This window comes from Ursus maritimus, unplaced genomic scaffold (assembly GCF_017311325.1).
Source record: "Ursus maritimus isolate PB19 unplaced genomic scaffold, ASM1731132v1 scaffold_2, whole genome shotgun sequence".
NCBI lineage: Eukaryota > Metazoa > Chordata > Mammalia > Carnivora > Ursidae > Ursus > Ursus maritimus.
Window position 1 is genome coordinate 1,171,148 of NW_024424452.1, and position 17,215 is coordinate 1,188,362.

The 17,215-nt window shown below is 61.6% G+C and overlaps 1 protein-coding gene across 1 annotated transcript in view; it reads right to left on the minus strand.

The window, feature by feature from the left end:
- Positions 1–12,021, minus strand: part of INTS1 (integrator complex subunit 1) — a 30,721-nt gene extending 18,700 nt beyond the window's left edge. The window contains exons 1-17 of the mRNA XM_040634664.1: positions 11,716–12,021; positions 11,056–11,346; positions 8,529–8,725; positions 8,241–8,378; positions 7,776–7,935; positions 7,521–7,626; positions 7,222–7,408; positions 6,977–7,122; positions 6,744–6,885; positions 5,656–5,832; positions 5,023–5,131; positions 4,269–4,389; positions 3,887–3,964; positions 3,149–3,306; positions 2,490–2,586; positions 355–446; positions 115–175 (exon numbers count right to left, since the gene is read on the minus strand). Coding sequence (XP_040490598.1) covers positions 115–175; positions 355–446; positions 2,490–2,586; positions 3,149–3,306; positions 3,887–3,964; positions 4,269–4,389; positions 5,023–5,131; positions 5,656–5,832; positions 6,744–6,885; positions 6,977–7,122; positions 7,222–7,408; positions 7,521–7,626; positions 7,776–7,935; positions 8,241–8,378; positions 8,529–8,725; positions 11,056–11,346; positions 11,716–11,773 — 2,318 coding nt within the window. The 5' untranslated portion in view covers positions 11,774–12,021. The remainder of the gene's footprint in view (positions 1–114; positions 176–354; positions 447–2,489; positions 2,587–3,148; positions 3,307–3,886; positions 3,965–4,268; positions 4,390–5,022; positions 5,132–5,655; positions 5,833–6,743; positions 6,886–6,976; positions 7,123–7,221; positions 7,409–7,520; positions 7,627–7,775; positions 7,936–8,240; positions 8,379–8,528; positions 8,726–11,055; positions 11,347–11,715) is intronic.
- Between the last annotated feature and the right edge of the window lie 5,194 nt (positions 12,022–17,215).

A 17,215-nucleotide genomic window follows, 5' to 3' on the forward strand; every position in this document is an offset into this window, starting at 1 on the left:
CTGCTTCCCAGCGTCCACGGACGGGGCCTGCCCTCGGGGGTCTGCTCTGCTTCCCAGCGTCCGCGGACGGGGCCTGCCCTCGGGGCCCGCCCAGCAGACCGCGTGCCGACTTACTTGGTCATCACCATCTCCATGAGCATCTTCAGCGTGGGGTACTCCTCCCAGGCGGCCAGGCCTAGGAGCAAGGGCACGGCAGGTGGTGGCCAGGACACAGCACTCCCGCCACACCCGGGGTCCCGCCCCCACCTGGTCCCCGGCCAGGCTCCACCCTGAGTCCCAATAAGCAAGATGCCCCGACAGGACGTAAGAGCAGCACCCGGCACGACGACCGCAAACTGGCCGGGGGAGGCTCACCGATGTTCTCAGGGTTGAACGCCGCGACCACCAGCAGGAGGGGCCATGCCTTCCAGTAGAGGGTCGAGATGGCCAGGTTCGGAGGCTGGTACCTGAAACGCAAGGACACCCTGGCATGGTTCGGCCTCGGTGGTGCGAGGCAGTGACGGGAATCGGTGCTGACCAGGCTGGAACGGCCCGGAGATGATCTGGTGACTGACCAGCGAGGCAACTACTTCAAAGATCGAAATGTCAACACCTGTCCCTGCACAACCCCCGATCTGGTCGTCTAGCAACACCGGCGTCTCCACGTCTCCAGGAAGGGCACTGTGGGCATCATTGTGCTGCCCAGAGCCCAGCACTGGGCCTCACCGTCCAGGTCCCCGTGCCGGCTAAGCCCCGGCGTCCCGTCCACAAAGTGGGAGCAAGGGCCGTCACGACGTGAAACCTCAGTGCTCCTTCTGAGTCATAGTCTCTCCCTCAGAGGGCCCGAAACAGCCCTCTATCCAGCGCACGAACTGTAACGTTGCCACGTGACTTAAAAATCACATTTATGGTGCACTTAGGATTAAACTGCAGTTCTTTCAGGTAACAGAATGTTCCAGAGGGTGAGACAGAACGCTGCTGTTGCAAAGAACAAAGGAGACCCGAGAAGTCGACTTGGAGAGAGGAGCAAACGGGCTGCCACGTGAGGAGAGCAGGTCGGGAAGCAGAGCACGTGCTAGCAACCCACGAAGGCAACCAGCAAGTGAGTCCTGGGCCACACACACAGCATCGGAACCGCGGAGCAGAGCCGAGGGCCCCCAGCAAGTTGCACGCGCACGGTCAGCAGACGGCGCCGGGGCAGCGGCTTGTCCAGCCGCAGCGGAGTGAACCTGGACCCGGCCTCCCTCCACGCGCACACTAGCTCGGGGATCAGAGGCCTACAATCCAGAGCTGAAACCGTAAAACACAAGGCCATCTTCACGATCCTGGACGAGGCCCCAGCTCCGTAGAAATGACCCAAGTGGACAAGAAATGGGAGAAAAGCAGAGAAGCCGAACTTTCCCAGAACTAAAGCGTTTGTCTCTCAGAGCCTCAAAGAGCACGATCAAGAGCGTGGAAAGACCCCTCAGGACAGGAAAACACACGCAAATCACAGGCTCGTTCGGGGTCTAGATCCAGAACATGTAAGGAACTCCCAAAACCCGACAACAATCCAAACCGTCGGTTTAAAAACGGGCAAAGAACCCGGACACACATCTCTCCAGACGAGACGGACACGTGGCTGAAAAGCACAAGACGACAGGCTCAGCGCCGTCGGTGCTCAGAGAAGCCCCCACGGGAGCCACAGCGTGACGCCTCGGCACACCCGCTAGGACGGTGAGCGGTGAGCACCGGAGAGACGGGGCGCGGGTTCGGTGGGACGGGAGCCCCCGGGCACTGCTGTGGAGAAGCCGGCAGCGCCTCAGGTAACCATGTGACCCGCGAGGAGCCCGGAAACAGGTCTGCACAGAAACGCGAGTAGAACGTTCTCGGCTGTGCTCCCGGGGCACCGGGAGCTTAAACAAAGCGTGGTGTCCACACCGAGCAATGCTACGCGGCCAGGAGAGGGAACAGAGCGCAGCTAAGTTTACAGCACGGCCGAACCCCAGGGGTGTGCTGCCCAGCGAGGGAGGCCACACGCAGCCATGGATCCCGTGCGTGTGTTGCTGTGAGGCGTCCGATATCACAGCCATGGGGACAGAGCGCATGTTAGGGGCTGCCGACGGCCCCTGGGTGCGGTTTTCCTGACGGGGGCAGACACTCTAAGACAGGACTGTGGCAGTGGTGGCACAACCCTGTGCTTTACCGAAACCAGCACGTTAGCAACTTGAAGTGGCTGAGGCGTACGCAGGTTACAGCGCGATTACAGCAGACGAGAAAACTGCACGAAGCCCCTGCTGTCCACCAAGGAAAGTGCGTGTGTCAGTGAACAGGAAGGGAAGAACCTGTGAGGCTCAGGCACCAAAGGGAGAGAGCAGGGGTACGAGTCCCCGAAATGCAGGTGCGGGCAGGACAGCAGGCCTGGGGCTGCTGCGAGCCGTCCAGCCCCTGGGTGTCTGCGCCCAGCACGGGGCAGTGCGGCCGGCGGCCGTGTGGAGGGAGCGGGTGTGAGAAGGCAAGGAGCGCCTTACCCGGGGGGGAGCTGGATGTTCTCGGGGTGGTGGTAGGTGCAGAGGTTCAGGACCGCATCAATCAGCTGGATCCTCTCCACCTTCAGCACTTCCACATCTGAAAGCCGAGAGCCACACGTAGCTTCCAGAAGCCCGTTCACATGCGCCGGGGGGGCACCGAGGCACAGGCTTTGGGCCGTGGAAGGACGGCAGGCAGATGGGCCTCGCTCTCCAGCAGCTAAGGGGCGGGCAGGGGACGGACACGGGCAGCGCGAGCAGGGAGGGCCTGCCCCCCCGCGCTGAGACCCCAGCAGCAGCCAGGGGTGAGTCGCGCTCACGGCAGGAGTGCCATCCTCAGGACCGCCACAGCAGCCCCTTAGAGGCGCAGACACAGCACCTGCCCCGGTGCATCACGCGGAGAACATGAACAAACCCCAGGGCGAGCTCCAGAAACAGCGCGCTGAATCACCGCCAGAAACACGCTCCTACCGCCCAATCCCTGACTCGCAGAGACCAGTCAGGTCCAGCGAGCACGGGGCTTCGCCGGAGGCAGGCCCACCCGAGCAGCCTGAGGACACGCAGGTGCCCGGAGGGCTTCTGCAGGGCTGAGGGCAGCAGAGTCCCGCTGGGGAAGGCCGTCACCAAGGGGGTGCCTGGACAAAGTCTGGAGGGACCCTCACCGTCTGCCTGCACGGCTGCAGCTCGTTTCACCAGGTGGTCGGCAAGCTCCATGGCATCCGCGGGCCCCAGAGGGAGCTCCCGGGACAGCCCAATAACCAGGATGCGCATGAGTGTGTCCTCCAGGATGGGCACCTCCGAGCAGAGGCGGAGGAAGAAGCTGTGGGCAGAGCAGGCAGGGCTGGGCTTGGCGGGGGCCGCGCGTGCCCACGTGCAGAGGCCCCAGCTCTGAATCTCGCCTGGACAGGGAGGAGGGCGGCTGTCCCGCTCCCGTGGCCTCCGTGGACGAGAATGCGAGAAGGGGCCTGACCCCCCGGGGCACAGACACACCGGCCGCCACCCACAACCTCCCAAACCAAGAAGGGGCAGAGAGCACAGGAGAGTAGGAGCCGTGCAAGCTGCATCGGGCAGCAGGGAGCCACTTGAGAACACTCGGGACACGGGGCCACGACACTGACCCGGGGAGGAAGGGTGTGTGCACGTGACTGCTTGGAGGCACAGAGGGAACAGTGAGTTTGAGGGTCCTGTGGACAGAGGCCGGCTGAAGCCCTGGGAGCGGACAGCACTGCACAGAGACACGCAGGTACAGCACATCGGGAATGGGGAGTGGCGGGGGGGACAGGGATGGTGATCAGGAAAAACAGACGGAGGTGGGGGGCCTGCTTGAGGGAGCCCTGGGGTCCATGGTGCTCACGGGAGCAGACCCCCACTGCCCCTGCGCACGCAGCAGGCACGCTCACTTGCGGTCGCTCTCGGGGGGCCAGTTGTCCCACTTGTAGTAGGTCTCCGGCTGCTCTGTGAAGAGCACCTTGTGCAGGCTGTGGGGGACAGAGGGGCTGTCAGTGCAGGTCTCCACGGGGCTCTCCCCACCCCACTAGGCCCCACAGGTGCGGAAGCTGCACGCTCCAGGCAGGGGCTCTGGGGTATTTTCCGGAGCCTCCTGCAGCCCCTCCGTAAGGCTGGCAGACCAGACCCCACAGATGAGCCCGTGTCCCCAGCTCGGGGGCTCATCTCTGGGTGAGAGACCGGCGCCAGCAGGTGGCCACATCTGGCGTGGCAGGCTCCCGTGGGCTGAGCCCAGGGAAGGGGTGGCCGTGGAAGCAGAGCGAGCCGGGCCCATACCAGTGCACGTAGTCCTTGGGGGCAAGCTTGCTGATGGAGGGGACGACGGTGTGCAGCCACCACACGGCATCCCGCTGGATCGCGGCAATCTGGTTTTGGAAGGAGCGCAGCACCTCAAGGTCTGAAAAGGCCATGCAGGGTTATGGTGTGCCCACACTGCAGCCTCCCAGGGCTGGGTACGAGGCAGGTGCAGGGACGGGGGCCTGTCCGTCAGGGGGCACTCCAAGCATCCATCCCTGTGCCTCCGAAGGGCTACAGGAGGGACACACAGATGGACACACTGACGCAGCTGGAGGAACGCTCAGGGAGCACTACGTAAGCCTCCCGTGGGTCGGGGAAATCCTAGATAAACAAAATCCCCGAATTCCCAGTGATTTCATTCCTTGAATTTTTCATGACTTCGTTAAGGCATTGGGGAGGCCTCTGCAGCTAGACTCCCAGCGGGCTTCACGGTGGGGTGAAGCAGCAGAAAGACCCACCCCGCCCTCCTGCCTTCCTGCCCTCAGAGGTGGGACTGAGCCTGAAACGCCCCCCAGTGAGCAGATGACCCAAGCAGACAGCAGGCCCTGGGCCTGGAGAACAGGCAACGGCAACTTCCAGAAGCTTCGAGTGTCCGGAGGTGGTGGGCGGGTCTGGCCCAGCATCCTCTCCCTGGGCCCCGGGGGGACAGCCTGCAGCCGCGGGAATGCTCCCCCCTGCCCCACCCCATCCCTGCCCTGGAGCTGGGTGGTGTCGGTCTGTCCTGGGTCCTTACTCTTCTTCTCTCCTTTGTCCCAGGCGGTGCCAGCCTCCTTCACCTGGGCTGTGATGCCCAGCATCATGGCCACGGCCAGCACATCTGTGATATGCACCACAAACCGCTCCTGCAAGCACAGCCCCGCACGGCCGGGTTCACGTGGAGCAGGGGGCCCCAGCCCACAAGCAGCCGGCACAGGAGGACGCCCACGGAGCACCGTGCCTGGAGACTACCCGCGTGAGGAGGTCTGGGGACCAGGAGCAGGTCAGCAGCAAGGCTCAGACCACAGAAGAAGGTTCAGCCGACAAAGCCGGGCAAGGCCCACCCTCCGGAGCGTGGGGCCATCTGCCAACTCGCCCACGTGGCCTTCGAGACCCTCCACAATCTGCCCCCATCCTCCTCGTCCCCCTCTGCACCTCAAACTCTGACACCTTGCCGGGGCAGACCTGCACCCCGCCGGCTCCAACTCCATCCCCACCTCCACACCCGGCCGGAAGGTCGGCCACGTGCGGCCAGTCCCTCCTCAGACCCCACACAGAATGGAACCCATGCCGCCCTCTAGGACTGGCCGCTGGCCGCACGGCGCACCACCCCCTGCTGGCAGGAGAGGCCGCGGAGTGCGGGAAGCGAGGGGCAGGCCGGCTGTGGCACCTTGAACTCCATGTCCAAGTACTGGGGCTCCTTGCGCTCCTGCATGAGCCCGAGGCAGAAGGCCTGGAAGTTGACCTCATGCTTGGTCTGCTTGATGATCTCCCGCAGCAGCGCGCGCGAGGCCCGCAGATAATCGTCCTTGTTGGTCAACAGGTCCTGGAACACCATGGCGAGGAACTGGGAGGAGAGAGCACACGCAGGGAGGTCACTCCCCACCACCGCCAGCTCCCCTCCGTCACAGGCCTGCCGTCGGGGCCTTCCTCAGCCTGGCATGAGGCTTCACAGAGCCCTTCTGGGAAGACGCCCCTGCCTGTGTCCCTGGAGCACGCCGGGCTCGAGCAAGCACGACACGGCTTCCACACTGGCCGTTCCCAGACAGCAAGGGACAGCGGGGGACACGGCTTTCACTCTCTTGGCAACTGGCTCGTGGGGGACCGGTCCTCATTAAACAAGGGGCCAGACACTGGCTAGGGTGGGTGTGCCAGGCACCCGGGCTGCAGGGACGGGTGACATGGTGACGGCGGAGCAGTGGCAAGAAGCAGCACCACGCGGACCTGCTGCTGTGTACGCAGCTAAGCCGCTTAAAGGCCTCGATCATTTCAGTAACAGCGCCAGCACTCTCTCAGCTCTCCCTTCAAAAGCACCTGGAATCCAGGGGACTCTCGCAGCTGGGACCCAAAGCCCAGCGCCAGAGATGCTGGCCTCGTTTGGGAAAGACCAGCCCTCAGAACGGCAGGACAGGCCTTGGCTTGGAAACAAGTGCCTTTTTAAAAGGGGCTCAGTGCTGCCTCCTCCTGAACGAGCCTAGCTGTAGCTTCTGAGGAAGACACCCGTGGAGGGCTGCACCCGCTCTGGACCTGACCTGAAGTCAGACGCCACCATGCGTAGCTCGCTGGGCCCCCTGCCCCCTGCCAGGCTTTCTCCCACGCAGCTCGGTACCACGCCACCCGTTGCGTCCAGACGCCCGGCAGTGCAGGTGACGCCGTGCGCTCCTCTCTGGCCTGGAGCCCCACGTCCCAGGCTGGGGGCCAGCCCTGCACACGGGGCCGTGTTCCAGTGTATGTGCACGCGGCCGCCAGGCGCCCTACCTTCGGCGCCAGCTCCGAGCTGTGCTGCAGCACCGTGTAGAGGGTCTGCATGTTGTTGGGGTTCCGGGCGTTGGAGAGCTCGTTGAAGACCACGAACTTGATGGTGGTGCCCAGGTTGTCCTTGTGCGCGCTCAGCAGCTCCCTGGACACAAGGCGAGCCGAGGGCACTGGCACGGACTGCGGCCGCCCGCCGTGCCACCCGCCCACCCCGCCAGCCCCCGCCCGCGCCACACCTGACACACAGCATGTAGTGGTTGAGGAGAACCTTGGGCTTGAGGCGGATCTTGATCAGGTGGGAGATGACGTCCATGTCCTCGACGCCGTGCGTGTTGCAGTTCATGCACACAGACATCAGCAGGTCCTGGGCGGGCCTGGTCAGCTACGGGGGGCGGGCGGCGCGCCGTCAGCCTCGCGCACGGTCCGGCACCGCAGAGCCCAGGAGGCCCCCGCGTGCACGGCCCCCCCTCCTTGCCCTCACCTTGGGGTTCTGCAGCCACATCTCCAGCCTCTGCACCGCCATCAGCCGCACCTCCTTGTAGCCACAGGTGGAGGTGAGGAGCCGCAGAAGGTTCCGCGACACGTTGTCGATGGGCTGGCGCCGGTTAAGCTGGTCGCGGAGCATGTCCAGGACGTACTCTTCCACGCTCTCTGCGAGGTCGTCGTACCTAGGCCAGAGGGGGGAGGGAGGAAGGAGGGCTGGCTCCCCATGGGCCCACCCCACTGGCCTCCCAGCCACACCCAGGGCCCCACGGGCAGGGGACCGTACAGCGTGCCTACCTGGGCATGAGCTGGCCCTCCTGCTCGGGGCTGAGCTTCTCCTCGGCAATCAGGAGCTCTGTCTGGCTGTCCTCCTCCTCCGTGAGGGAAGGGTGAGGACTGCTCCCTGCAGACCGAGCCACTCGTGGACACATCCCCCAACCGTCCTGTGACCGCCCACCCCCCCCAACAGTGGGCTCCATGGAGGGAGGTGATGTGAGCCCCTCCCGCACAGAGTCTGTCCTCTCCCCAGCCCAGCCACCCAGCATCTCTTACCAGCACTGAGATCCCCGCCGCTGCGCCCCACCTCCCCCTGCAGAAGCATGCTCTTTGGGGGCATCTTGGTGTTAAAGGCCGTCTGGATGTTGTCCACGAAGGTCTTGCAGTGCGGGCTGTCCACCCAGATCCGCTCCCCCAGGGAGTCTTCGATGTACACCTGTCCATGACAGAGGTGCACACTCCTGGTCCCTGCTGGGCAGCCCGCTTCTGCCTGCCCTCTGTTGCTCCCAAGACAGGTGCTTCCCCAAGTGTCCCCAGTTGCCTGGGGTGGGGGTGGGGCTCCCAGAATGACCTCCCCAGCGACCAGTGCAGGAAACAGATGCCCTGGGCCATCAGATACACAGCCTCCAGAGAGCATACTCAGACTGGCCTCTTCTTCCTTCTGGGGGTCCAGCGCTCTGCCCCCATCACCCCAAGCAGCGCGGAGGTTCCAGGGGGGCCTCCCAGGAGCGGTGGACCCACCTTGACGAAGATCTCAGGCCAGTTCTCATCTTCCTCATACGCAGCCATGAGCAGGTTACAGGCCAGCACGGACACCAGGCTGTTCCCCTTGGCCTTGAAGTTGATGGAGGCGTCCCGCCGTAGGAGGCTGCACAGAGCCTGCGAGAGACGGCGCGTCATCAGGGGAAGGGGGGCCCTGCACAGGGGTAAGAGCCAGAGAGCTTCCAAGGGGAGGCGGCCTTGGGTGGGGGGGGGGAGAACGTGAGGCCAGAGCGAGGGCCCGTCTCACTCCAGCCAGCCAGCCCTCACCTCGATGACACCCTCTGTGGCAAAGATGTTGGGCTTGATCTTGGCCAGGTACATTAGGCTCAGATACAGCGCGCCGTCCGGCTTGGCCCGGGTGGCCTTCAGCTGCTTCACGGCCCCACACAGCACGCCCTCGATCCGGCCATCGTTGCCCTCCAGCTCGGCGGCCTCGATCTCGTCCAGCAGCACGGAGGGCGGCACTGCAGGTACAGGAAGGGCGTCATCAGGGCAGGTGGCCGTGAGCAGACCCTGCCTCTGGGGGGGGGGGTGCCCCCCGAAGCCAGGGGACAACAGGGCAAACCCGCAGAAACCCAGTGAGTGAGGGTCTCGGGGCTGTGCCGCGGCTGCCCTGCCTCTGAGAACAACAGCAACAGCCGGGGACGGAGCAGGACCCAGCCAGCCAAGGATGAGCCACAGTGGGAACGGCGCCCTCCAGCCTTGGAGCACGGCCCAGCCACCTCCAGGCGTCTCCCCGCGTCCCACAGGTGACCCTGGGCTTGGCTGCTCTCACACTACATCTTTCTACAAATTGCTGAACGTTTTCTAAGTTTTCAAATTAACTGGTCTGATGCCGTTCATCGCCTTTTCTCCTAACAGCGGCTGCTTCTCTGCTGGGCTCCCCTCCTGGCGCTGCTGACTGCACCCTTGCCCTCTCCTCAGGTCCACTCTGCACAGCGGTTTCTGATTCAGTAGTCTCTGCAAACAACCCTCTTTGGGTTTTGACCTTCTCTCCCGTGTTCACTTCCGCCGTTTCTTTAGTCCTTCCTTCTTTCTGTCTTCTTTGCCATCTTGCTTCAGTGGCACAGGGAGCTCACCGACCTTCTTGCACAGTCAGCCTCCTGAAAGCGTGTTAGGTCCACCAAGCCTCTTCCTGGTGCTACCCTCAGTATCGCTCGGACAGAGAGTTTGTAATCCCCACCATAGTGTCATCTTTGACCCAAGAGCTTTTTCTGGTGGAAAGATGCAAACACACAGAGGGAGGTGCTGCCGTTGGTGTGAGTTAACTGTGCGAGGGCAGAGGGTCCGGTGATATCCGCTGAACGCTTTCCAGGTGTCCGGGACACAAGCCAGGCAGGCCGCACAGGTGCACTGGACTCAGGGAAGACCTCGACTTTCCCGTGCCAGGGGCTATGCACGGCTGTGATCTGCCTTCTGCTTCCTAAAGACATTTGTAAAGTGCTTCATCGCTCAGAACATGCTTTCCATAACCGCGCTTCCTCTCATCTCCAGAAGCACCTTGTACAGGAGATGCCAGCCAGGATGTAACCAGGAGAACTGTGGTGCAAGCCGGGGTCTCAGCCCTCAATGCCAGGGGCGGTGCCATGGGGCCCCAGGACGGTTGGTCCTGGACGAGAGGTCTGATTCATCTCCCAAAGCCCAGCTAGCGCCAGCTGTGTCTTCTGCTCCTCATGTCCCGGGGCTTCCCGCTACCCACTGCATCTTCCCGGCCTGCCAGCTTCGGTTCTCACCCCCAGGAGCTGCCCAGAGCTCGCCTGTTCCCCGGGCACAGTTCCATTCTCCAGGACGCACGCCTCTGCTCAGCGGCTTATTCTCCAACACCCTCAACCATCAAAACCCTGTCTGGCCTTTACGGCTCAACTTCTCAAATCCCTCACGAGCCTTCTCTGTGCCAAAGCTGTCGTGTGAGTACCTCTATGCTCAAAACCTGGGGCTGGCTGACTTTTAACAGATCTGGTCTACGCGGTACCGTGGAGCAGGTGAGATAATCAATGGGAAGACAATGCAGAAAAGCAGGGGCAACGTGAGATGCACACAAACTAAAGGCCCTTCTGTAACTAACAGAATTATAAATAATTAAAAAGAAACTTTCCTGGATGTTGTTAACGTTGTAGTACTACCTTCCCAATGAAAGAAAAAAGGACAAGCTCTTCACTGTTAGCAGGGATCACTGAGGTGCAAACGTCCACACCCCAGGCAGAGAGACGAGCGCATGAGAACACAGAGCCCACAAGAACAAGGCTCTGGTCAGTCTCTGCTGATCCCCCGTGCACGGAGCAGGCCTGTCACAAAGGAGGTGCTTAGTAAGCACATCAGAGGAACCACCGGGCACAGGAAAGAGCCTGTTCCCAAAGAACAGCCGCTGTCAGCGCAGCAGGGCCCCCCCCCCCACGCCGTGGGGACAGCTAAAGAGCCACCATCCGTCACCTCCTGGCTGACGGAGTATTCGCTTCGCCGCTAAGAGTAGGCGGCTGAGCTACTGTAGGGACGGCCCCTTGCCAGCATTTGCTCCCGCAGCCCATTCGGGCCCGAGACCCGCCTCTGCCACGCTGCCCTGGGTCCCGTTAATACTTCCCCATCTCTGTCACGGAATTTGGAAACACACATGGTGTAAAGGCACCTATGTGAGAGGTGCTTTGCAGAACAAACTCCCAGATGACTCCTCTCCACCCTTCTCCAGACACCCTGTGCACAGCTCTGGCGCTAAGCCCAGAAGCGGACTTCAGCGAACCTCCGGGAGACTGACAAGGTGTGGGACGTGCTCTCTGGGAAGCCCACAAACTGACTTTACCTTCAATTGGGACCACAGATGGCTCTTTAATGGACGGAGAGATGGCGCGCTTTTCTGCCACTGCAGCCTCAGCCAGGCGCCCCAGGGCACTCAGGGGGGGTGTGGAGGAGAGTTTGGGGCGCTTGGTGAGCCCGGTCAGGGCGGAGGCACCCGCCAAAGCGGCTGCAGCGTCCCGCTTGCGCTCGGAAGGCAGGCCGGAAGGGGCAGGCTTCAACAGGGTGGACGCCGTTTTGGATTCATTGGCCTGACCTTTTGAGCCCAGAGCAATGAAGTCTCCAGGTGGAGGGTGCCCTGCAGGAAAGGGAGGTGGAGAAACGCGCACTTTACACGGCGGTGGCGGTGGGAAGGGTGCTGGAGAGGGACTGCAACCTCCTGCTGTCTCAGAGGGTCGGGGCTGGCAAGGGACATGGACCAGCGAGCCCAGGGCACAGCCGGGTCTGGAGCGTTCAGTGAGGACAGCCTCTGACAGTCACCCCGCTGCGCAGAGGGAGACAAGGCACAGACACAGGTCGCAAGTGACAAGGCCCTATCTGAAGCCAGGCAGCCCCCTGCCCTGGGCTGCCCTGGGCTTCCCGCGCCCGCCCCGGGGCCGCGGCCCCCTCAGCGGCTGTCGGCCGCCTCGGACGTGCAGGGAGCCCCCGCCGCTGCACAAGCCCGCACCTGACGGCTTGGCGGCCGCGCTGGGCCTGCGGACCGTGGCGGGCTTGGCCCGGTTCATCGTGTCCCGCGGCCGGCGCTGCTGCTCGCCGCACAGCTGTCACCCGGTCCGCCGCCCCTCGCTCGCTCATTCATTCATTCGTCCCCGGGCCGTCCGGGCCTGCGGCCTGCGAACGAAGGGGCCGCGGCCCCGCCGGGCGCAGCTACTCAGGGAGGCCGCGCGAGGCCCCTCCGATCGGCCGGGTAGGGGTCGCGGTCGCCGGCAGCCGCGGCTCACGCACCACCGTCCCGCAGCGCCCGCGCCGCTCAGCCGCCACGGCCGTCCCGGAAGCGGAAGTCGCCTCCACCGCCCTCGCCCCCCAACTTCCGGAGCAACCGGAAGCAAAACACCGCAGCTCGGGCAGCGCGAGCGAGAGGCGACTGGGGCCCCACGACGCCTGCGTGCTGCCTGTCGCGCTCTCTGGCGGCGGGAGGCCGGCCGGGCGTCGCTGCAGCTGGTCCGTCTCGCACCTGCAGCCTGCAGGTGAGGGTGGCGTCATTTAGTGATGCTCCCAAGGACGCGCAACATGGGGTGGGGGTGGCGCAGAGGGATTCGTGCTGCGCCTTCGGGGTCCTGCTGTCCCATTTAGTTGTCAAAGGGCCGGTTCTGGGGTGCCCATGGTGGGGCGTGAGGAGGGAACTAGGTAGGGCTGGGAGCGGGCGGGAGCCTCCTTAAAACGGGGGGTGGAGGGGTGGGAGGGAGAGGCATCAGTCCCAGCCTCAGTTTCCCTGCCTACACAGTGGGGCTCTGCAACCTCTCCCAGTCCCTTCGATAGCAGAGGACGTGTCCGCCCTCCCAGAGAACCCCACGCCCTCCTCCTCTCCGGGTTCTCCGTGTGTCCTGGGGTCTCCAGCTGCAGCCCCAGCCCGCACCAGGAGCGAGGCCCGGAGCAACTGCCGGGTCCACAGCCCCACATTTGCAAGCTGGGTGCCTTCCTTTATGGAGCAGATGGCCTGGCGTGAGGGACAGGCCATGCACACAAACACTGAGCTCAAGGCTCCTACCAGACCGGGTGCTTCAGCAAGGCAACAGTCAGCAGTTAAGGGACCTTAGTCCGTCATGGCTGCAGGCAGGAAGGGCTGAGCTTCAGGGGAGAAGGAGGGTGTGGGGCCCAGGTGAAGAGACTGGCAAAGGGCACGCAGCATGGATGCACGGCCAGCCTTGTCCACTGGCGGGCAGTGACCAGAGAGGGAAGACGGGGCCCAGACTCCTGATGGTCTTGTTCACAGGCATGGCTGTGGGTCCCGGGTGTATCCCAGAGGGATTCAGGAAGGCACACCATTACAGACCTTGTTGGTCCTGCCCGGAGTTCCTCTGTAGGACTGGTGGCCTCAGCAGGCAGGAGGGAGGCTCCTTTGTTACAGGGAGAGGGTGACAGTCAGAGTCCAGAACCGTGCTCCCTGGTGTGGCTGGTGGAGCCCTTCTGCGCACCGCAGGGGGAGGGAGGTGGCAGTGGGGCCACTTTGCTGGGGACAGTGTAGGGTGTAAATCAGAAAGCCTTCGAGAGATGCCCAGTGCCCAGTACCGCTCCCACAAACAGGGGCCACTCTCCGTGCTATGGTTGTTGTCATTACCCAAACCCTCGGGCTCCAGGAAGCAGGCCTATGGTGGGGGAGGGGGCACTAAGGTCCAGGGTCTGTGCAGCCCCAGGGCTGGAGGGTGGGGCTCCGTGATGGGATTAGTGCCCTTATGAGAAGATACCATCGAGTCTTCTCCCACTGCCTGCTGCCCACGTGAGGACTTGCGTCCAGGTGCCATCTGCAGGCCAGGAAGCCAGCTTTCACTAGACACCAAGGGTGCAGGCAGCTGTATCTCCGACTCCCAGCCTCTAGAACCTCAAGAAGGAAATGTTTGCACCTTGGGCCCCACCTGGGACTATGCGGTAGCGGCCGGAGCCAAGACCCTATCCACAGTGGTCCTTCTGCTTTTGTAGGCTGGGAGAGGGGGACAAGGACCCTCAAGCAGGTGGGCATGGCACTCAGCCCAGAGGCCACCAGAGGCCTCATGATGTTTCAGCCACGCCTGCCTGCAGCCTCCTGACTGACTTCCTCGTCTCCCCCATCCACAGCCCCTGCCCCTGCAGGAATGCCAGGACCCACGTCCGTGAGCTCGGAGGGCAGGGTGGGCACTGAGTAGGAGCTCAGAGTGGAAGGATGATCGCTCACTGCACCCCATCACCCCGATGAGGACAGACGCTAACAAGTGCTGGTAAGGACATGGTGCTGGTAGGAAGTGGGCTGTTGGTCACGTATGAACAGAGCTGCCACAGGACCCCACAGGTACAGTCCTGAGCGCAGACCCCAGAGAACCGAGAGACGGTGCTCAGATACACACCTGCTCACCCGTGTTCGCAGCAGCCCTATTCATGAACGCCAGGAGGTGGAGACCGGCTTCTGTCAGTGGGTGAGTGGATACACAAAATATGGTCTGTCCACACCGTGGAGTATTATTCAGGTGTGAAAAGGAAGAAAGCACAGATCCACAACATGGACGAGCTTTGAACATGCTGTCAGAAGCCAGACGCAAAAGACCACACGTTGTCCGGTTCCATGGATATGAGATGTCTAGAACAAATCCATGGAGGGGGAGAGCAGATGGGTGGTGCTGGGGGTGGGGGAGGGGCACTGCTCGGCCGGGCTCTGGGTTTCTTTGGGGTGATAAACACATATGGAGTTTGATGATGGTGCTGGAGGCACAGCCCGTGAGTTCGCTAACAGCTGCTTAATCGTACACTTTGAAATGTCAGCATTATGGCGTGTATCTCAATGAAGTTATTGAGAAAAGAGCAGGTGGATGGTACGTAGTGGGGGTTTTTTCCTGTAGCCAGAAAAAAATGATCTTTTTCCAGCTTCATGGGTGTGTAATTGACAACAATTGTAAGTATTTAAGGTACAGAACATGATGTTTGTGAAGTAATCACCGCAGTCCAGCGCATTCACCTTTCCCTGACCTCACCTGGTTACGGCTTGGATGGCACGTAGTAGTTTTGACACCGAGCTGTATGAGACCCCCCCCCAATGTCAAGAGGTGGGGTCTCCATTGCGCCCGTGAGTGCTCGGCCCCCAGAACACAGCAGCCAGGATGCTGTGCTCACTGCTGCACCCTGTCCCTGAGATGGCGGTTCCTGGAAGCCAGCCACGTCTCCTGATGCTGCGGGGGGCAGAGACGCACTGCCTTGCACCCCCGCCCAGAGCGCAGACCCATGAGCAAGGTGGTGACATTGTTACTTTAACTCACTAAGGTGGGTTTTTTTTTTAAGATTTATTTATTTATATGAGAGAGAAGGGATGGTGAGAGGAGGAGCAGAAGGAGAGAGAATATTTTTTTTTTTTTAGATTTTATTTATTTATTTGACAGAGAGAGAGAGACAGCCAGCGAAAGAGGGAACACAAGCAGGGGGAGTGGGAGAGGAAGAAGCAGGCTCATAGCGGAGGAGCCTGATGTGGGGCTCGATCCCAGGACCCTGGGATCACGCCCTGAGCCGAAAGCAGATGCTTAACGACTGAGCCACCCAGGCGCCCCAGAAGGAGAGAGAATCTTAAGTAGGCTCCATGCCCGGCACGGCGGGGCTTGATCCCATGATCCTGAGATCTCGACCTGAGCTGAAACCAAGAGTCAGACACTTAACCGACTGAGCCACCCAGACGCCCCTTAAGTCACTAAGGTTTTTAAAAAATTAGGGAACATGATTTCAAACACAGAGAGTTGGCAAGAATGGTGTAGAGAGTTACGGGATAGCCTTCATCCTGAATCCCTCAACATTCACCGTGTACTGTCTTCGTTTTATCCTCCTCTCTCTCCATAATTTTCCCTGAACCATTAAAGAGTGAGTAGAAGATGATTCCTTTAACCCCCAAACATTGAGTATTTCCTAAAAATGAGGAATTCTCTTACGTGATGACAGCTCTATTATCAGCATGAAGAAAACAACATCAGAGCAGCGCTCTTCGTCACCCTAAGGCCTTAGGAGACTCTGTGCGTTGTCCCAGCAATATCTTTATGAAGCAATATCTTTTTGAAGTGTCCAGGCTTGTCCCTCTGTCGAGTTCCCGTGCGGGTTCGAGCACCTGCGCACGGGTAGGCTCATGTTACGCGCACCCGCTTCTGGCGGGAATAGCGCACAGATGCTGATTTCTCGCCGCATCTTGTCAACTGGCACGTGACTTTAACTTGACTGTAGTTTATCTCGTTACTGGCAGAGTTAACTTGATTACTTGGTTGGGGGGTATCTGCTGGATTTCTCCTTTCTTTCACCACCCCCCGCCTCCCAAACTTTTAGCCACTCAGTTTCAGCTTCCTCTCAGACCCGTGCCTGACTCCATCCTGAGGCTCACTGATCACCACTGGCGGGTGGCGCTTTTCGTCTTCCCTCATCCATCCTGGGTTTGTGGGCCAGCTGCCCCCCTCCCACCGGCCCATTACCTTCCCGTCAGGATGGACTCGGGGATTCCTTATCCAGTAGGTTATGGTAACATTTCACTATCATTTATTTGAGGCACAAGATGGCCCAGATTTTGGACCGGGGCGGGGGGGCCCTGCCTAGCTCACTGTGACTTGTGGTCTTTCGACATGACTCCATCCTTAGTGAAACTCGTCCTTCCTATTTTTCCCTCTCCTTAGTTTTTGAAGCCACTAAGTGTGGAGGTTGGTACGGATGGCTGGGCTGGAGGACGGGAAGAGTGAGGGGCAGACGGATTGGAGGAGGGAGGGAGTGGGGCGTCCTCGGTCACCTGAGAGGGGAAGGTGCGGGCTGCTGGGGGGCAGCTGGGTGCGAGTGTGCTGGACACATGAGGGACTGCTGCCACTTTCCCCACCTTCTCCGTCCGGGCTGCTCCTTCTCAAGCCTCCCCGCGGTGGGCAGAGCTGGGCTGCTGGCAGCTGCAGGCTGCAGGGTCGGGGGACGGCGAGAAGGGCCAAACCAAGGCCAGACTCGAGTTGAGGTTCTGCCCGCTGCCAAGCGCATGCAGGGGAAGATGGGACATCTGGTGAGAGCCATCAGAGAGTGAGCCGTGCCCAACTTCTGTCCCAGGATTTGAGCCCAAATGTGCAGAAATGCAGGTTCCAGCTTGACCACTGTGGAGGCCCCGTGTCCAGCCGCACAGACTGCTCAGTGCAGCCGTGGGGTGTCCGCACAACCCCCTTCTCTGAAGCTGCCGTGAAAGGCCCACACGGACCCTCTGGTGGCAAGAGGTGGGGAAAGGGAGCTGCTTATGGCCCCGTCTGCGTGCAGCGACCACCTGTGTCTGAAGTGGGAAGGAATGTATCCCAGCACTCCCGGGCGCAAGCGCTGCACGCTGTGCTCCGGGGGGCTTCATTTGTGCAATTAGGTGGATTTCCCAGGGAAAAGAAAGTTTCCGTCAGAAAGCAAAGAGGAGTGCACTGGCCGGTGGGCTGTATCAGACTCTGCCCCACGGAGACCACAGAGGCCGCCTCCCCCTGCTTGGGTCCTGCAGGCCGCCCTGC